The sequence below is a fragment of the Myzus persicae genome, unplaced genomic scaffold, assembly GCF_001856785.1.
Source record: "Myzus persicae strain clone G006 unplaced genomic scaffold, MPER_G0061.0, whole genome shotgun sequence".
Taxonomy (NCBI): Eukaryota; Metazoa; Arthropoda; class Insecta; order Hemiptera; family Aphididae; genus Myzus; species Myzus persicae.
In genome coordinates, this window is record NW_019101353.1 from 218,389 (window position 1) to 239,320 (window position 20,932).

The 20,932-nt window shown below is 29.0% G+C and overlaps 1 protein-coding gene across 2 annotated transcripts; it reads left to right on the top strand.

Moving 5' to 3' along the window:
* Positions 1 to 1,807: 1,807 nt before the first annotated feature.
* LOC111028765 (DNA-directed RNA polymerase II subunit RPB1-like) lies at positions 1,808 to 20,159 on the top strand. Of its 2 annotated transcripts, none has more exons than XM_022307520.1 (27): positions 1,808 to 2,318; positions 2,403 to 2,535; positions 2,599 to 2,735; positions 2,834 to 2,989; positions 3,062 to 3,355; positions 3,412 to 3,572; positions 4,920 to 5,141; positions 5,862 to 6,119; positions 6,183 to 6,393; positions 7,700 to 7,909; positions 11,548 to 11,716; positions 11,783 to 12,081; positions 12,158 to 12,380; positions 12,434 to 12,895; positions 13,726 to 13,931; positions 14,212 to 14,346; positions 14,403 to 14,694; positions 14,762 to 14,997; positions 15,745 to 15,948; positions 16,014 to 16,198; positions 16,283 to 16,401; positions 18,325 to 18,510; positions 18,577 to 18,964; positions 19,046 to 19,129; positions 19,260 to 19,343; positions 19,655 to 19,975; positions 20,035 to 20,159. In XM_022307520.1, the coding sequence occupies exons 1-27, from the start codon at positions 2,241 to 2,243 to the stop codon at positions 20,147 to 20,149; spliced, it is 5,568 nt and encodes a 1,855-aa protein (XP_022163212.1). In that variant the 5' UTR covers positions 1,808 to 2,240; the 3' UTR covers positions 20,150 to 20,159. The 2 variants fall into 2 exon arrangements, with proteins under 2 accessions (XP_022163212.1, XP_022163211.1); XM_022307519.1 differs by having other exon boundaries at positions 1,809 to 2,318; positions 19,046 to 19,150.
* Positions 20,160 to 20,932: the final 773 nt, after the last annotated feature.

Below are 20,932 nucleotides of genomic sequence, written 5' to 3' on the forward strand. Positions count from 1 at the left end.
AACCCCTAAATTACTCACTTACAGCAGAGTGGTTGTTAGCTTTCCCTTTTTTTTTTTTTGTTTTTCATAGTTATATTTTGAAAAGTACTACAAAACAAAAATATTAAAATTCTGATAAATTATTTTTTTTTTTTTTTTTTTATTTTTTATATTTTAAAAAGTACTACAAAACAAAAATATTAAAATTCTGATAAATTATTTCTGAAAGCTGGGTGTCATGCTCACACGACTTAAGATATATGAATAGCAGAGCATAATATATAAAATCGTCATTTTCAATACCGTGGAAACTATAGTAATAGCCAATAGGTATGTATAGAAAACGAAAAACTGATTATTATGAACTGACTCAAGTATTTATAGCACTGCTAAAGAAAATCTACTCAAAATATAATATCCAATCTAAAATGAGGGAATTCGTATATAAATAGTAACATTTAGAACCACCCCCATCGATAACATTTTAAGCTAAATTTTAAACTCCCGAGAGGAAAAGATGTACTCTAAATTCAACTATGGCATTAAAAGGAAAATCCCTCTTAACTATATAGGATACAACCACACGTTTAACAACCAAAATACAAATCCAACTAATATGATCAGGAAACAAATACTATCCATGCATGATACCTTCACCCTCTTGAGCAACGAATTCAAAATCCACACATCTGTCAAAAATAAAATAACATTCCAAAAATGTCCACCTTAGATTTAGAAAATCCAACTCAATACTGAATAAGCAATGTACAATAAACATGAAACAAATTCGATAATTATCAAGTCCCATTTCAAATAAATCATCCAAAATAAATTCTCTATCTTCTTGCAAAATGTATACCGATCCATTCAAATCCCCACATGAAACAGGTTTTGCAATCATCGAAGATTAAGCCGAAAACCTACACAAACTTCCTCCGGAAAACAGCATTTTCTCGATAGAAAACTACGCCATCTTAGAAGCAATCAAATCAATAAATCCGACAACGACAAATAGCAGCATACTAATAATAAACTACTCTGTTAGCGCTCTCCTGGCACTCTAAAATCCTTTCTCGACAAATGAAATAACCCAAAACATCCAAACCGAATTATACTTGACACAAAAAGATACGGAATTTTTTGTGGGTACCATCACATATTGGCATTGCCGGTAACGAGATGGCCAGTAAGTCAGCAGATGAGCGACCAAAGCAATTGTCCCCCCGAAAATCAAAGACCTACCGACACAGAACAATATACTACCCGTAAGGCGGTGAACGACATAAAAATATCAGTTAGACAAAAAACAAACACGGTATTCAAAGTTCTTGGGATTCGATCCCGCCTTCCAACAAATTAAAAAAAAATTTTAAAATGTCCAAAATGAGGTTCATCCCGCAAAACCTAAGTAAACGACGAAAATTAAATATTTAATTTACTATGGCCTATACATTCTTAATTCTTATAATATTATTATCTAAAGCCTAACCAAACCTTAATTATTTATTTATTATGTGCATGAACGCCATGAACTAAGATATCTTAGTTCGTGATTATGTGAATAAGGCAATAAGGCATTTTAAGCATAAGCACAGAACAAAAGGTAAAATAAAATAAAAAAGTATGGTTAATCTTAATTTTGTTTATCTATTATCTGTGATTGCTGCTATCACTAGCTATCATTATGTTATCACCTTAGATCACCTATTGGTTGTAAACAGTTTAAACTTCGTGGTAATATTGTATACCTTAAGTAAACATTTTGGTTAACCTGAAAAATACCGCGCTAATTATTACAATATATTGTTCTATACAGTAAACGGCCTCTATCATTTGCCAATTGCCATTCCTATGGTAGACGTCTGTCGTGTGGTGGCATTGTGGCTTCTCGATTGCGCTTGTGCTACTATCTTCCGCTTTCAAGTATTCGACGCGTTTATTTTGTGAACACTTGAACGGAAAGTCGGAAAACGATTTTCGTCCGAGTAATCGTGAAGATAATTGTCAATTGATATTAGTATCGTTCAACGGCCTTTGCTATTTTGCATGGGGGTCCGTCGACCGTCGTCCGTGCACGGATTCACCTGTCGGCGTGTCAGTATTCCGCCGCGATTATAATATTGTAAATCAATATTAAATATTTTCTACGTTACCTACATTATATTATAAAGTTAAGCTCTCGTGCCGTGCTCTATGTGATATCGGTAATATTGTAATAATTCATGGACTGATACGAACTCTGAACAAACTCTTCAATAATCATGGCAGCCAGCGACTCGAAGGCGCCAATCCGAACTGTCAAACGTGTGCAGTTTGGTATATTATCTGCAGACGAATGCGTTAGTAGACACGAATTCTTATACCAATATTATTATACTGATCATTTTAAGTCTGAAACATTTATTAACTATGTACTATTGCAGCGGCGTATGTCTGTTACCGAAGGGGGCATTCGTTTTGCAGAGACGATGGAAGGAGGACGCCCCAAGCTTGGTGGGCTTATGGACCCCCGGCAAGGGGTTATTGATCGTTTCTCAAGATGTCAAACTTGTGCAGGTTGGTGAAAATGTTGTCTTAATTTGTATGTTTTATTTTTATTAATTTGTATGTGTTTAACAGGTAACATGACCGAATGTTGTGGACATTTCGGCCATATTGAACTGGCTAAACCAGTGTTTCACATAGGATTTCTAACCAAAGCCATAAAAATCTTACGTTGTGTCTGCTTTTACTGTTCAAAATTATTAGTTAGCCCTGTAAGTACAGTATTTATTGAAACACTTAAAATTTAATACTGTATTGTTACTACACTGTATGTGTTTATACTATTATTATATATATTTTTTTTTTAAAGACTCATCCCAAAGTAAAAGAAATTGTTATGAAATCAAAAGGACAACAGAGAAAACGTTTAGCTTTTGTTTATGATTTATGTAAAGGCAAAAATATTTGTGAAGGAGGGGATGAACTGGACATCAATAAGGATAATGTTAATGATTCAAATATGCCTGTAAGATTAATTGCAATACACTGGTTTTTATAAGATCATAAGAATTATTTATAATTTTCTCTATTTTAATAGCCAAAAAAACAAGGGCATGGTGGTTGTGGTCGTTATCAACCAACTATAAGACGTGTTGGTTTGGACTTAACAGCTGAATGGAAGCATGTCAATGAAGATTCTCAAGAGAAAAAAATACCACTTACGGCTGAAAGAGTCTATGAAATTTTAAAACACATTACTGATGAAGAAGTTGTAATTATGGGTATGGACCCCAAATTTGCACGTCCCGATTGGATGGTACTAACAGTTCTACCCGTTCCTCCTTTACCTGTACGTCCAGCAATTGTTATGTTTGGATCAATGAGAAATCAAGTAAGTTCAACTATGTACTTGCCCATACAATTTTTAATTGTGTTTTTGTTCTATAGGATGATTTGACTCATAAACTGTCTGACATCATAAAGTGTAATAATGAATTAATTCGTAACGAACAATCTGGCGCTGCTACACATATTATAGCTGAAAATATTAGAATGTTACAATACCATGTAGCAACTTTGGTTGATAATGATAGTCCTGGCCTACCAAGGTAAATTTATATTTTTGTCATATATAGAATTAATTAATATATTTATTAAAATAGAATAATATTCTATATTATTTAAATGCTTTTTATAGCAATTTTTACCTACTACTGTATTACAATATGACTTAATATGCAGTAAAGTATGAATAGAGCTAGGATTTTGGTGACTTTTGCATTTTTTTTTCTTCTAGTGCTATACGGGTCTAACCAAAAACTAAAGTTGTTTTGTGATACAACAATTTAGAATGTGTAATTTTTATTTTGCATTTTTTGTGTTAAATGCATTTTATTGCATTTTTATGCTCATTTTTACAAATATTACGATTAACTTGTACAGGTAAACTAATTTTTGTTTATTTTAAGTGTATAAAACACCTATACAAGGTAATCTCAATTAGTACCTATAGTATTCTTATAAAAATAGTACCTTAGAACTTATATCAACAACATACCATAATATTATCGCTGTTATTCGCGTCTTTGATAAAATTATTGTCACCTGTCGGCGAATGGGGAAAATTGAAACTTTACTGGGTAATAAAAAATATCTTAAAACTTGTATATTTATCAGCAAACTGCAAATTGAGATTTGGCAAAGTGAGTATGAATCGAAAAAGTAATATAATTAATTAAACTCACAAATCAACTCAAATTTGAATTAATTTGTTTAATTTGTTTCTTAAAACAAATTTTTACCTTTTTTGTGTAATATAAAATAGAATAAATAATAATATTTGTTTTAAAATTAAATTTTTTTCACTCATCTAAGTACATATTTTAAGTTCAGTTTTTAAGTTATTTTTGCATTTTTTTTTATTGTATTTTTGTGTATTTTTTATCCTATTTTTAATCATTACCTATGATATGTATAATAGCATATGATAAATATATGTGTCAGCATAATGTTACCTAAAAGTGCAAATAATGTTTGAAAATTGAAGGGGTTGAATATTTTGATGTAGTTGTGAAAAACTGTTCATACATTTTAATGTTGGGTAAAATCTTAACGATTTTTGTGGGGTTAAGATACTATTTTCCCAAGAATTTTGTTGAAAGTTTATATGTTTACATTTATCATAATTTTAAATTGTTTTTTTTTTTTAAAAAATATATTAGACTTATAGTGTTGACTGTTAAGTTAAAGTTATTGAACATTATTTCATATTTCTGAATTCTAAAATCTATTGATTATAATTATTCTACATATGGCCCAAACACATTTTATTTAACTCTCCTACCGGCAGTAAGATTGTGCAAGTTTGTAATTTTATTAAATGTTTTTTTTTTACAATTTTTTATTCACAATTTTATAGTATATAATTAGTAATGAAACTTATTTTAAATTTTTAGAGCAATGCAAAAATCTGGAAAGCCATTAAAAGCAATTAAAGCTCGTTTAAAAGGTAAAGAAGGCAGAATCCGAGGAAACTTAATGGGAAAGCGTGTAGATTTCTCTGCTCGTACTGTTATTACCCCTGATCCAAATTTACGAATTGATGAAGTTGGTGTGCCTCGTACAATTGCTCAAAACATGACCTTTCCAGAGATTGTTACTCCATTTAACATTGATCAGTAAGTTTAAAAATAATAATACTTATTACTTTCCATGGTATATTGACACCATGATTCACCAAGCATGCACACCCCACTTTTAATACAGTTATTCAAAATCTTATTTTTGGAGTTTTTAAATGTTGATTTAGTTAGGTTGAACCATATTTTCAAATTCTTGATGGATTTTTTAAGACTGAAGAAGTATTCTGGGGGGAATACAAACTTCTGTTTTTACAAATGAGAACTCATACTCTACATTTTACACCGGTTTACACCAATTTTAACTTGTTGTTTTTGAGTTATTTATTTGTATACTAAGGATAATGGATTTGGAAGATATGAGAACTAAAGATACTATAGACATTTGACAATTTTAATAATTTGTAATGATGGTCCAAGTACTTATACTAAATACTAGTTCGAGTATTATATGCATTTTTTATTTTAAAATTATTTTTTAAGGACTATTATCCATATTATAAGCATTTAAGTTACCAAAAAATTATTTTTGAACTAGGTATGTAAGTTTTCAAAAAAATATCCATTGTATAATGATTGGTGAAAAATCGCCCTGTATACTTATGCCATAAAGTTAAATCAATTAATTGTGAACTAAAGGTCCCTGAAATATGATTTAGTAGCCCTTAATTGGTTCATTCAATTTTAGTTAACCATTAAATATATGAACTTTTGTACTATTTGGCACTTTTCATGTAAAATCAATTTTGTATTTAATAGAATGCTGGAATTGGTTCGTCGTGGTAATTCACAGTACCCTGGAGCCAAGTACATTATACGTGATAATGGTGAAAGAATTGATTTACGTTTTCATCCGAAACCTTCAGATTTACATTTGCAATGTGGTTATAAAGTTGAAAGACACATAAAAGATGGTGACTTGGTAGTTTTTAACAGACAGCCTACTTTACACAAAATGAGTATGATGGGTCACAGAGTCAGAGTTTTACCTTGGTCGACATTTAGAATGAATTTAAGGTAAATTGGTAAAGTTATCATAATATAATAAATACAGAATAATATCTTATTCATGATCATTAGTTGTACATCTCCATATAATGCTGATTTCGATGGTGATGAAATGAACCTTCATGTTCCTCAATCTATGGAAACAAGAGCTGAAGTAGAAAATATTCATATTACTCCTCGGCAAATTATTACTCCCCAAGCTAATAAACCTGTCATGGGAATTGTACAAGACACTTTGACAGCCATCAGGAAAATGACGAAAAGAGATGTATTTATTGAGAAGGTAATTGATCTGACCATGTTATTATAATTAATAAACTATCATATTGTATTCAATAATTTGTAAAACTCAATTCTTGTTAATAAAAGCATTTTATTACTGTCTGCTATCATTGGAAGAGAAATTATAAAGGGTAATATATTTTTAAAATACCTTAGTAATTTTGAACCTTATATTTACCTAAATATCAAAATTATTAACTAAGTTTAGTTATTATAAATGGATTTGTTTTATTGAACCAGTGCTTGTTAATAATAATTTAATTATCTCCTATTAAGGGGGCTAGAGGGTATTTAGGCAATTCATGACATGTACATTTAGGCTGTGTCTATGTGTAAATAGTAAATGAACATTAGTGTGTGTTTCTTGCCTGATGCAACTCTAGCATGCTCTCACGCACTTGTTAATAAGACTTGAAAAATTAAACATACTTCCTGAAGTTTGACCATAATTTTGTATTTATAAGCTTCTAGGCTATGCTTTTAGATCAATATTTTGATTAAAAACCAGGTGTACCCAAAATATATACTTCTTTTTAAATACCATAACTATTGTAATAAATTACAATTGTTTACATTGTTTATGTATCATGTATACATGTTGAGTAAAGAAATAAATTCAAAAGTCTTAATTCCTAATTACCATTATTACTATACATTTTATTAAAAATAGGAATTCTTTAGTATTTAACATAAATATGTTTTTAGGCTCGATACAATTTTTGTTTCCAACCTCTTTGTTATTATGGTAATAAAATAATAACTACAATGATTTTTTAATGATTTTGAGTAGCTTATTTCGCATTACAGTTGCAAAGCACATTAACTAACAAATAAATAGAATATTTTAACATTTTTAGAATTTTTTATTGCGCTACATCTGTTACATTAGAACATTGATCACAAAAAAACATATTAATGATTCAATGTTTACCTTGCAGTAGAATACAATTTAATAGTCTACTTAAATAAATTATATTTTATTTCATTAATTTCATGACATTCAATTTCTTGTAACAATATTAATAACTACTCTATTAAACTGTTGTGATACATAAGTTAAACTAAGCATGGTTATTATTAATCATAGGTACATTGTTTGATACTTTAATGATGGATAACTATAGTTCAATAACAAAAATTATTCAGTTGGTAGATTAAAAATTAGTTTGAGATGTTTCAAATTTATGATTGCTCGAATATTGTATACTGACATGTTAAAAACTCTGGAAAACCTGTCTATTGTCTAACATTTATTATAGTTATGTATATACATAACATGAATTTTATAACTTTATTTTCTTTTTTAGGAACAAATGATGAATTTATTAATGCATCTTCCCATCTGGGATGGAAAAATGCCAACTCCTTGTATTTTAAAACCAAAACCAATGTGGACCGGGAAACAACTCTTTTCTTTAATTATCCCTGGAAATGTGAATATGATTCGAACTCATTCCACTCATCCAGATGAAGAGGATAATGGACCTTACAAATGGATATCACCCGGTGATACTAAGGTTTGTGCTTATATTTAACTAATGCCAAATATCAGACAGTTTATCAAACAAAATTATAATCTGTATATCAATGGTAAATTAAATACTATGACATAGCTATTTTTTTAAACAATTTCAAATGTTTTAGCTAGTATCTATATGAATTAGGTAGATAACTATTATTAGTTCTCTATTGTTAGGTCTTGTTAAGCTTTGATTATTATTTTAGGCCTTTAGGGATTTTTTTTAAGTATTTAACTAAAAATCATGTATTTCAAAATTTAAAATATGACATTCAGTTATTTGTTTGTTAAATCAATGTTCGTTAATGATAGGGTGTTATTACTTTCTACTATCATCTCCTGAAAATTGGGGGGAAAACTTTAAACTAAACACCTAAAAAACTCCATTATTATTATGAACCTTTAACAGTATTTAAATACCTAAGTATTAAAAGTATTAACTGTAAACTAAATTTAGTTATATTTTATTGAACCAGTGCTCGTTAATAATAGTGTTAATAATAATTTTACTATTATCTCCAAAACACTGGCAAATTAATATAATCAAGAGTCGTATATTCTAGATATTTTTTTAAAATTTAATCAAGTATTACATTCTTGATACATTTTTATATTTTTAGCTGTAGTAAACTACTTTGCACATTTCTTAGTAACTATTTTACATTCTCAATTAATATAATTACTACTATTTGTATTACTTTATGTTACTATTTTTGAGTAATGATCATAAAATAATGTTTTATGATGTTAAACCACTGCTTCTTTATGATAGCCCATTATTACTTTCTACCGTCATCTCAAAAACATTGGGACAAAATTAAAAGTTAATACGTATAGGTTTTGATTTTTTTAAATATAATAATTATTCTAAACCTATAACATGATTTACATAAATATCAAAAGTATTAACTGCATACTAAATTTAGTTACATTTTATAGTTTTATTCTATTGAACCAGTGCTCGTTAATAATAGTATTAATAATAATTTTACTATTATCTCCAAAACACTGGCAAATTAATATAATCAAGAGTCGTAAATTCTTGATTCATTTTTTAAATTAAATCAAGTATTGCATTCTTAGTACATTTATTATATTTTAAGTTATAGTAAACTGATTTGTATACTTCTACGTAACTTTATTAAATTCTCAATAAATACACTTTGTTAGTATTTTGATTAATGATCAAAAAATCATCTATTTTAAACTGGAAACATAACAAACAGTTATTTCAAACCAATGCTCGTTAATGATAGACGGTTATTACTTTCACTATCATCTCCAAAACATTGGCAAAAAAAATAAAAGTTTATATTGGTTTTTATTTATTTTTAATACCATAACTATTCTAAACTTTTAACAAAATGTACATAGTTATTAAAAGTATCAACTGCATACTAAACGTAGTTATATTGTAAGTTTTATTCTATTGAACCAGTGCTCGTTAATAATAGTGTTAATAATAATTTTACTATTATCTCCAAAACACTGGTAAACTAATATAATCGAGAGTCATATATTATTGATTGGTTTTTTAAATTAAATCAAGTATTGCATTCTTAGTACATTTATTATATTTTGATGTAAAGTTTTATTTTAATCTATAGTAAACTTCTTTGTACATTTCTAAGTACTTTTTTTTTATTCTTATTTGATTCATTTTGTTACTATATTTGAGTAATGATTAATAAATCATATTATAAGCTGTATTATATAATATATGTTTTCTACTATATGCTATACAGTTGTTTTTTAAGATTATGTCAGTGCGCCATTGGTTTTCTCTCTGACCCACTTGCAACATACCAAAATTTATGTTTAACAGAACCAATCTTGTGTTATTACTTTTACTATTATTATTTTACTATTAAATTGAATTCAACTAGTATCAAACTTAAAGCTTAATATATTTACTGTTTCCCTACCTAGGATGTTAAACATTTTTTGTACAATTTATAAGTGTTTTTAAATTGAATTTATTTATACACTTATAAATTACATAAAAATTAAAATATCATAAAATTGCAAATGTAATTTTGGTAACATGGGTAATGTTCTCAATTTAACATTTGATAGTTGATGAATTCACTCTAATATTAAAAGCAATAGCACAGAGCTGGTTCTGTTAAATGTAAATTTATTATGTTGACTGTGGGTCAGAGAGAAAAAACAAATTATGAGCTGACATCCTCTCAAACCACAGCTTATTAATGATAGCCTGTTATTAATTTCTACTATCATATCAAAAAAGTAAAAACATAGGGAAAAAACCAGTAAATTAATTAAGGTTTTTTTTTTTAATTTTCTTAATAATCATGATTATTTTGAATTTTCAACAATATTTTGGTTCCTAAGTATTAAAAGTGTTTCCAGGTACTAGTATTTATGTTTAATATATAGTTTTATTCTATTTGAACCAGTGCTCGTTAATAATAGTGTTAATAATAATTTTACTATTATCTCCAAAACACTGGAAAATTAAAATAATCAGGAGTCGTATAATTTTGATTAATTTTTTAATAAAAATCAAGTATTACATTCTTGGTACATTTCTTAGCAACTTTTTTAAATTCTCAATGAATACATTTTGTTATTATATTTGAGTTATGATTAAACAATCATATATTATAAACTGTAATAAAAACCATAATTATTCTGAATTTCTAACAACATTTAGGTTCTTAATTAATAAAAGTATTTACTGAAAACTATATTTAGTTATGTTTTTTAGTTTTATTCTATTGAACCAGTGCTCGTTAATAATAGTGTTAATAATAATTTTACTGTTATCTCCAAAACACTGGAAAATTAAAATAATCAGGAGTCGTATAATTTTGATTTATTTTTTAATAAAAATCAAGTATTACATTCTTAGTACATTTCTTAGCAACTTTTTTAAATTCTCAATGAATACATTTTGTTATTATATTTGAGTTATGATTAAACAATCATATATTATAAACTGTAATAAAAACCATAATTATTCTGAATTTCTAACAACATTTAGGTTCTTAATTAATAAAAGTATTTACTGAAAACTAAATTTAGTTGTTTTTTAGTTTTATTCTATTGAACCAGTGCTCGTTAATAATAGTGTTAATAATAATTTTACTATTATCTCCAAAACACTGGCAAATTAATATAATCAAGAGTCGTAAATTCTTGATTGGTTTTTTAAATTAAATCAAGTATTGCATTCTTAATACATTTATTATATTTTGATTTAAAGTTTTATTTTAATCTGTAGTAAACTTCTTTGTACATTTCTAACTGATTATTTTAAATTCTCACTTAATACATAGTACTATTATTGACTAAATAAAAAAATTATGTAGGTATTATGAACTATTTAACATAATATAGTGTTATATATTAAACCACTGCACGTTTAATGACCCATTATTACTTTCTGTCGTCATCAATATAACATTTGGAAAAAAATTAATCATTTAGGTTTTTATTATTATAAGCACCATAATTATTCTGAACCTAAAATTATATTAATATTAGACCTAAGTATAAGCATAAATTATTAATTAAGTAGTTACTTCATATCATTTTGTTTTTGATTAAATAAAATAATAAAATTCTTATCATAATTTAATTTTATATTTATCTATATTTGCTTATTTCCAGGTAATGGTTGAGCATGGTGAGTTGGTGATGGGGATATTATGTAAGAAGACTTTAGGTACATCAGCTGGATCATTACTTCATATATGTATGTTAGAATTGGGACATGAAGTATGTGGACGGTTCTATGGTAATATTCAGACTGTAGTTAATAACTGGCTTTTATATGAAGGTAATTTAGAAGTTATTTCATACCCAAATAAAGTGTCCAAAATGAATTCGTAATTTTTATATTCAGGCCATTCAATTGGTATTGGTGATACTATTGCTGATCCTCAAACTTATTTGGAGATTCAAAGAGCAATTAAAAAAGCCAAAGAAGATGTAATAGAGGTGATACAAAAAGCGCATAATATGGATCTTGAGCCAACACCGGGTAACACTCTTCGTCAGACTTTTGAAAATCAAGTAAACAGAATTTTAAATGATGCTCGTGACAAAACTGGAGGCTCTGCTAAAAAATCTTTGACTGAATACAATAGTCTTAAAGCTATGGTAGTGTCTGGTGCCAAAGGTTCTAACATTAACATTTCTCAGGTATATTATTTAATAATGCTATGTTCTATTATTTCTTTCTTATTTATTATTATAATTTATTTTTGTTTACATCTAGGTTATCGCTTGTGTAGGTCAACAGAATGTGGAAGGTAAACGTATACCATTTGGTTTTCGAAAACGTACATTGCCACATTTTATTAAAGATGATTATGGTCCAGAATCAAGAGGTTTTGTAGAAAATTCTTATCTGGCTGGATTAACACCTTCAGAGTTCTACTTCCATGCTATGGGAGGTCGTGAAGGTCTTATTGATACTGCTGTTAAGACTGCTGAAACAGGTAAATGTTTTTAAAGTCTTTATTTAAAGTTGCATTAATAATTTTTTTTCTAGGTTATATCCAAAGACGTTTGATCAAAGCTATGGAATCTGTTATGGTTCACTATGATGGAACTGTACGTAACTCAGTTGGTCAGTTGATTCAGTTGCGTTATGGAGAAGACGGTCTTTGCGGAGAAGCTGTGGAATTCCAAAGTATTGCCACTATAGAACCATCGCACAAGAAATTTGAAAATGAATTTAAATTTGATGTTTCAAATGAAAGACATATGAGAAAGATATTCACTGAAGATGTTTTAAAAGATATGATGGGTAGTAATGATACTGTAGCTGAATTAGAAAAAGAGTGGGAACAATTAACTAATGACAGAGATACTCTTAGAGAAATATTCCCTTCCGGTGAAAGCAAGGTAGTATTACCTTGTAATCTGAAACGTATGATTTGGAATGTTCAGAAAATTTTTCACATCAATAAACGAGGACCAACAGACTTGAATCCTGTAAAAGTTGTGAATGGTATACCTTCAATATATTTAGTATTAGTAGTAACATATTATATTGTATACAAAATATATTTTAACAAAACACTGGTTAATTGTTTACAATTGATTTGCCAAGTTTATTTAAAGGCTGCTCTAAAATTTTTCTGCTCCAGTTTAGGACCTTTAAATGATAATTTAAATCAGGGGTTTTCAATTTACGCCCCTCTGCCCTCCTTGTCATAATTTGAGTTCTTTATACAATGGCCATAGAATTTTTTTTAGAGACGCTTTTCAGGGGCTTAAAAAATAAAAAATAAATTTTACACTGGCCACAATTTGGATACACATTTTTTATTTTAAATAAAAATGTATAATCCTATAAAATTTAGTTTATTTAGTTCATAACTATTGGGTTTATTAATTTAACAAGATTTACAAATTACGAACAAACAAAATTTTAATCCGCATATTCAGTCTATTTTAGTTTGTGATTTTTATACAAATTATAAATTTTACTCTTGGACCAAATGCGAACTACGGGTTGTCGACCACTTCTTCAAACCCATACAATATTATAACTGTTATATTATTATTCCCCCTGTCTGCCGCTTTCAGGAGTGGAGGGGTTACCTACCACAATATTACTGAGCCGCTTGAATTAAAAATTTGTCATATCACTAAAATAATATTATATTTACATTAATTTATTTTCTAATTAGTTGTCATTTGGTCTGTGAAATGTTTTGACTGTTGATAGTCTGTGTCATACCATATCTATTATCTACTATTGTATTTTTAACAATTAATCATATTTCTTATTTCTCTGTTAAAATGCATTTATGATTTTTTTTTTTGTGATTACAGGAGTTAAAAAGCTATTGGACAAATGTGTCATAGTAGCTGGAGAAGATGAGTTAAGCAGGAAAGCTAATAAAAATGCTACTTTATTGTTTCAATGTTTGGTGCGTTCTACCCTGTGCACTAAATTAGTATCTGAAAATTTCCGTCTTTCTTCCGAAGCATTTGAATGGTTAGTTGGTGAAATTGAAAACAGATTTAAACAAGCTCAGGTTAGTATTTTTTTACATTTCAATAAAATAATAATTAGGGTCTGGATGGTGATAATTTTTTCATCTTTTTTTGGATTAACTAAAATTTGTTTCAAAAACATTAAATTCTCTGTAACTCATTTAATTTTGCACTTATGTGACTTTAAAGCTCTTTTTAGTTTTACCAAATTTTTTTGTGTTTTTTATGTCATAAATTCATCGTTTTTAGAGCATCAACATTCTGACCCTATTAATAATTCTTAAGCATATTAACACCCATTACTAATTATTGCTTTTTTAGGCACAACCCGGTGAGATGGTTGGAGCATTAGCTGCTCAAAGTTTAGGAGAACCTGCTACTCAAATGACATTGAATACTTTTCATTTTGCTGGTGTATCCTCAAAAAATGTAACTCTAGGAGTTCCTAGATTAAAGGTAATCTTTTCATTATGATTATTATCAGTAATTTAATGTTGTTATTGAACTTTTAGGAAATTATTAATATAAGTAAAAAGCCCAAAGCACCATCACTAACTGTATTTTTGACTGGAGCCGCTGCTAGAGACGCAGAAAAGGCCAAAAACGTTTTATGTCGGCTTGAGCATACAACATTGCGCAAAGTCACAGCAAACACGGCTATTTATTATGATCCGGATCCTCAAAATACAGTTATTAGAGAAGATCAAGAGTTTGTAAATGTCTATTATGAAATGCCTGATTTTGATCCTACACGAATTTCTCCATGGTTATTACGAATTGAATTGGATAGAAAAAGAATGACTGGTATTTAATGCAACTAAATGAGTATTTGATTAAAAATAATAAATAATACATACTTAAATTATTTTAGATAAAAAATTGACTATGGAAGCTATATCTGAAAAGATCAATGCAGGATTTGGTGATGATCTCAATTGTATATTTAATGATGACAATGCCGACAAGTTAATTCTACGTATACGGATTATGAATGGTGAAGATGGAAAAATGAATGGTGGTGATGATGAAGATACTGTTGATAAAATGGAAGATGATATGTTCCTGAGATGTATTGAAGCAAACATGTTATCTGATATGACTTTACAAGTGAGTATTCTCTTAACACGTTCGCTGCGGGATGACGCCTTGAGGCGTCATTTCTATCGTTTCCCATGTGCGGATGACGCCTTAAGGCGTCATTTATACATTTATTTTCAACTATTTTTAATTTTGTCAGCGTTGCGGTTTAACCTTTTTTTTTTCGCCAGCGTTGTTCAGTACATATTACTGTATATGTGTGTGCAATCCGTATCTCAATTTTTCTATTTTAACGACTACGATAAGACTTGAACGGGGAATACTTTTATATTATTATTTCATGTTATTTTAGCATTATTTTATCAGTTGTTCGCGTGTGATCGACAGTAAAATACGTAATTTTTACTATCCGTTATTTGACAATTTAATTGACGTATTTTATTCTTATTTTTTTACAATATGAGTAATGAATTAAATGAATCTGGTCCATCTCGACCAAAGCGCATTTGTACGAAACCATTTATAACCAATATTGTAATAAAATATTAAAGTATTTGAATGATAATTATTTTTATTTATATATTTATACGATGACGCCCAATGGCGTCAAACAGCGTCTGGCTAAAAAATTATTCAATGACGCTGATGACGCCAATAGGCGTCATAAAAAAAAAACCCGTAAATTTGACCAGCACCGGGGAATGGGTATACAAAAATCAAGCCGCAGCGAACGTGTTAATAGTAAATAATTCAAATATAAATAGTAACATATTAACTTTGTTACCATGTATTTCTTGTAATTCAATTAATTTTTAGGGTATTGATTCTATTGGAAAAGTTTATATGCATTTGCCACAAACAGATTCCAAAAAGAGAATAATTATTACGGATACTGGAGAGTTTAAGGCAATTGCTGATTGGCTGTTAGAAACTGATGGTACAAGTTTGATGAAAGTCTTAAGTGAAAGAGATGTTGATCCTGTGAGAACATTCTCCAATGATATTTGTGAAATATTTTCGGTAAATTTCATGCATAAAATTAGATAAATTAAATAACATAATATTAATTATATCTTGAATTTTAGGTTTTGGGCATTGAAGCTGTACGTAAGTCAGTTGAAAAAGAAATGAATACCGTGTTGCAGTTCTATGGTCTGTACGTAAATTATCGTCATTTAGCATTGTTGTGTGATGTTATGACAGCCAAAGGCCATTTAATGGCCATTACTAGACATGGTATTAATAGACAAGACACAGGAGCATTAATGAGGTAAATATTCATGGTACATTATTATTTATCAAATGTAATTTAAAATTTGGGTTTATTAAGAATATGATAATTTAATATTTTCAGATGCTCATTTGAAGAAACAGTCGATGTTTTATTAGATGCTGCTTCACATGCTGAAGTTGACCCAATGAGAGGTGTATCTGAAAACATTATTATGGGACAATTGCCTAGAATGGGAACAGGTGAATATTATATTTTTATTTACTGTACATTTATGACTGACATCCCCACTAATAGTTAATATAAATAATACTTGTTTGTAATCACCAAAACAACCCTCCATGTTTGACTTTTTATGCGACAAAAAATGATAGATTAGAAAAATAGACAAAAATGTAGGTGTTAGTCACTCAACTCTGTTATATGGTTAAACAATTTTTTTATCCACTTTTCTTCTACATAAGGTGTTTTCGTGTACTTAATCTTGTATATTAACTGTTAGATATCTACCTAGGTTATAACCTAACCTAACCATATAATATATTCAGGGCCGGCCGTAGGTCTTTTGCCGCTCTAGGCAAATCTAACTTACGCTGCCCTATATGCAATAGTTAATTTTTTTGAGAGAAGCGGGTTGAATATAATATGGACATTTATTTTTAACTATAAACCCTCGTTTTATTTTTAAAAAAAAAATGCTTTGACTGACCTCAGTTTTCTTTACAAAATATAAAATAATAATAATACAATTAATATGAATGTTGGGTATGAAGTAGAACAAGTAATATTTTTGACCATCGTTTCTCATTCAGTATTATTATCATAGATCAACAATATGTATTTAATTAAACATTAAAAAATATATTAAATGAAATTAATTTTGCGAGCGTTTTCTTGGGCAAAATCAGTCGGTACATTTTTAAACTCCAGGTTCTCCATTACTTCTTTTTCAATAGGAATTGTAACAAGATCACTCAACTTTTCTTGATTCATAGAAGACCTCAAATAGTTTTCAATTATTTTTAATTTGGAAAAGCTCTGTTCACCAGATGCAACCGACATAGGCATAGTTAAAATAATGCGAAGTACTACAGCTACATTTGGTTACGTTCTCGGTAAACGAAGTATCAATAGTATTAGTATATTATTATTAGTTATTACTTATTACAAATTTATTTATGTATATTTTGAACAATGAACATACAATTCAGCATACTATATTATATTATAATAAATAAATCACTTTGGTTCATTCGAAATTTGACGCCCCCACACTAGTGCCGCCATAGGCGGCCGCCTATTTTGCTACCACATTGAGCCGGCCCTGAATATATTGACTTAGCTTAATTATTAATTTTTTTATTTATAATTTATGATAGTTGACTTAGGTTTTATTGATAAAGATTTACTGATAAAACAATATAGACTCTAGAGCAGGGGTCGGCAACCGGCGGACCGTGGTCCGGAACCGGACCGCAGAAGGCAAAACTCTGGACCCTGTCAACATTTATATTATTCCTTCTTGTTATTCATTTAATATGTTGAGAAAGACACACACAATTGACAACGAAAATAGGAAGTTTATGAACAAGTGGACAGAACTATATTGTTTTGAATTGCCTGAAAGGGTTTGAGCCATTCCAGTCTGTTTAATTTGCAATTCAGCTGTAGCTATTATTCAAAGTGGAAATTTAAAATGGCATTATTATTTTTATACTGCTATTTTTAAAATATAAAGATTTGAAAAAGATTTTTTCACTGGACCACATTGATTTATTATTTTAATCTTTAGGACTCCAATAGAAATTACTTGCCGGCCCGACCCCTGCTTAAGAGTATACATCATCAAAATAAAAATCTCTTTCAGTGACCTTAGTTAATAATTTTCACATTTTTTCTCTGCTTAAAATTATATTATACATTGTGTGTGATAATTATTTACTTACGGTTAATTAAATTTAAAATTTAAGAGTGCAGCAAAATTATTATAATTAAATGGATTCTGCTTAAAAATAAAAAAATTGGTGCTGTGAATTCTACAATTTTTTTTCGTAATGCTTTTACTGTAATATGTACTACTATTTACTACTGTAATTATATGTGAATATAGTGTTTAAATAAAAATGTAAAATAATATTGATAATCGATTAATTATTTTTGTATAGGTTGTTTCGACTTGCTTTTGGATGCTGAAAAAGCTAAAGATGGTATAGAAATACCAATGGATAATGGTTATATGGGTATGGGTGGCGGTGGCATGTTCATGGCTGCTGGCACACCTTCTATGTCACCAGCTATGACTCCGTGGGATCAAACATCCACTCCAATTTATCAAAATAGTTGGTCTTCAAGTATGAAACATACAATTATGAAGTTCTTTTAAAAAAAATATTCCTATAATCAATTATTTCTCTAAGGTTTGGAAACTGGCATGACTCCTGGAGGACCTGGTTTTTCACCAGCAGGATCAAGTGAAGCTAGTGGAACTTCTCCATTCTGGATGTCATCTGGAGGAACTCCGGGTAGTCCTGGATCTCCAGGCATGGCCACTAGTCCATATGTGCCTAGCCCTAGTTCCATGTCACCAAACTATAATTATCCTTCCAGTCCACAGTTTGGATCTTTATCACCTTCTATGACTCCAACTAATTATTCGCCAACAAGTCCTCAATACTCTGCTACACAACAAAACACTCCAAAATACTCTTCAATGTCTCCTAATTACAATTATTCCCCAACAAGCCCATCATACTCGCCGACTAGCCCTTCGTACTCTCACACTTCATATTCTCCAACAAGTCCCTCGTATGTATTTTTAAATTACATTTAGGTTAATCTAAAGAAATAAATATTAACAAATTAACTTGTTTAATTTTCTATGTTTAGCTACAGCCCGACATCTCCTTCATACAGCCCTACGTCTCCGTCTTACAGTCCAACGTCTCCATCATATAGCCCAACGTCTCCATCATATAGCCCAACGTCCCCATCGTAAGCATAATTTATAATTTAAAATAAAAGACATATTTACAGATTTTTAAATTGGTTCTATTTTATATAAACATGAGTTGAGCTATAATTTTCATTTTTTATTTTACAGATACAGCCCTACCAGTCCTTCATATAGCCCTACGTCTCCATCTTACAGTCCAACATCTCCATCATACAGTCCAACTTCACCATCGTAAGTTCCTTTAAAGTTTAATTAATTACCTGTATTATTTTGTTTTAAAAATATCTTAACTTATAACCCATAATTTAGTATTTGTAATTTTTAAAAAAATGTATTATTAATCTAAAAACTTCTGTGTGTGTTGTTAGTTATTTATATAGTATAGTTATTTGTCTCTCGGAAATGGTTCACTAACAATTCATTTGTACCTATTTTAGTATTTATAAATTGAAGTATTGATTTAATAAAACATATTTTAGGCATATATATATATATTTTTTTTTTTTCCAAAGACAAACTAAAATATAATAATTGTCTTACAGGTACAGCCCTACATCACCATCGTACAGTCCGACATCACCTTCATACAGTCCAAGCTCTCCACAATATGCAGCATCTTCTCCATCTTATACACCTAGTGCTGCATCTGGGGCAAGTAATTACAAATATTCGCCCACTTCACCATCCCTTGCTGTCAGTCCTACATACTCCCCTACCAGTCCAATGTACTCGCCTTCAAATGCTTCTTATTCTCCATCTTCTCTACAACATACACCCAATGCTGGAGGTACTCAATACAATCAGTCATACAGTCCCAGTTCGCCTGTTTATTCACCAACCAATTTCTCGATGGCTAGTCCAAGGTAAGCCAAATAGTTTTCTCACTCAAATAAGCCTGTTATCCCTAAATTTTTTATTTTAGGTATTCTCCTACTTCGCCAACATATTCACCTGGTGTTGGAAGTCCACATTATTCACCATCATCGCCCAGCTATTCGCCAACGTCTCCAAATTATAGTGGACCAGATGAATCTTGAGAAGAGATTATTTTTTTAATATTTTCTTATTTTTTTTATTATTGGACAGAGGGTATAGTATATAATTACTTTATTACTGTAATGTGAATACAATTTATTTTACTTTTTTAAGTTAAGATATGTTGTAATCTTATTTATTTGATGTATAATTATTGTATAATTAATGTATTAAATTATATTTACAATTATTAAATATGTTAAGTAATTATTTTTATAATACCTATATTTTTATTATTTGGATACTTAATAAGTTTTATTTCAGTGAATTAAATTTTTTATTATTCTCATAATTGTTTGTATTTGTTATACTTAGTAAACATATTATATAGATATTTTCGTGGTAAACTATTGGTTAATACATTACATTTATCCAGAATAATTTGTATAGTTTATTTACATATTGAAATGAAACAAACAAATATAGATTGACGACAATGTTAGGTTATTTTATAAAAATAGTTATACCTTATTGAACTAAACTATGCTGACCTGGATTTCAAAAACAATGAATTGTTCATAATCACATGAGTAACTTCAGAACTGTAGTGGACTAGTGGACATCATCGTATGCTTCACACATTTTGAATAACATTTTTGTCAAAAGGAGTTAGTGTAACTGTGACCATGTAGTACTAATCTTTCTCATCATTATTATTACAATAAATGTTTGTTTTTGTATATCAGTTATTATATAGCGTTTATGGGTATTTTTAATCGTTAGAATCAATTTTTTTTTGATGATAGCATTGTTAAATACTTTATTAAAGATTACACATACATTAT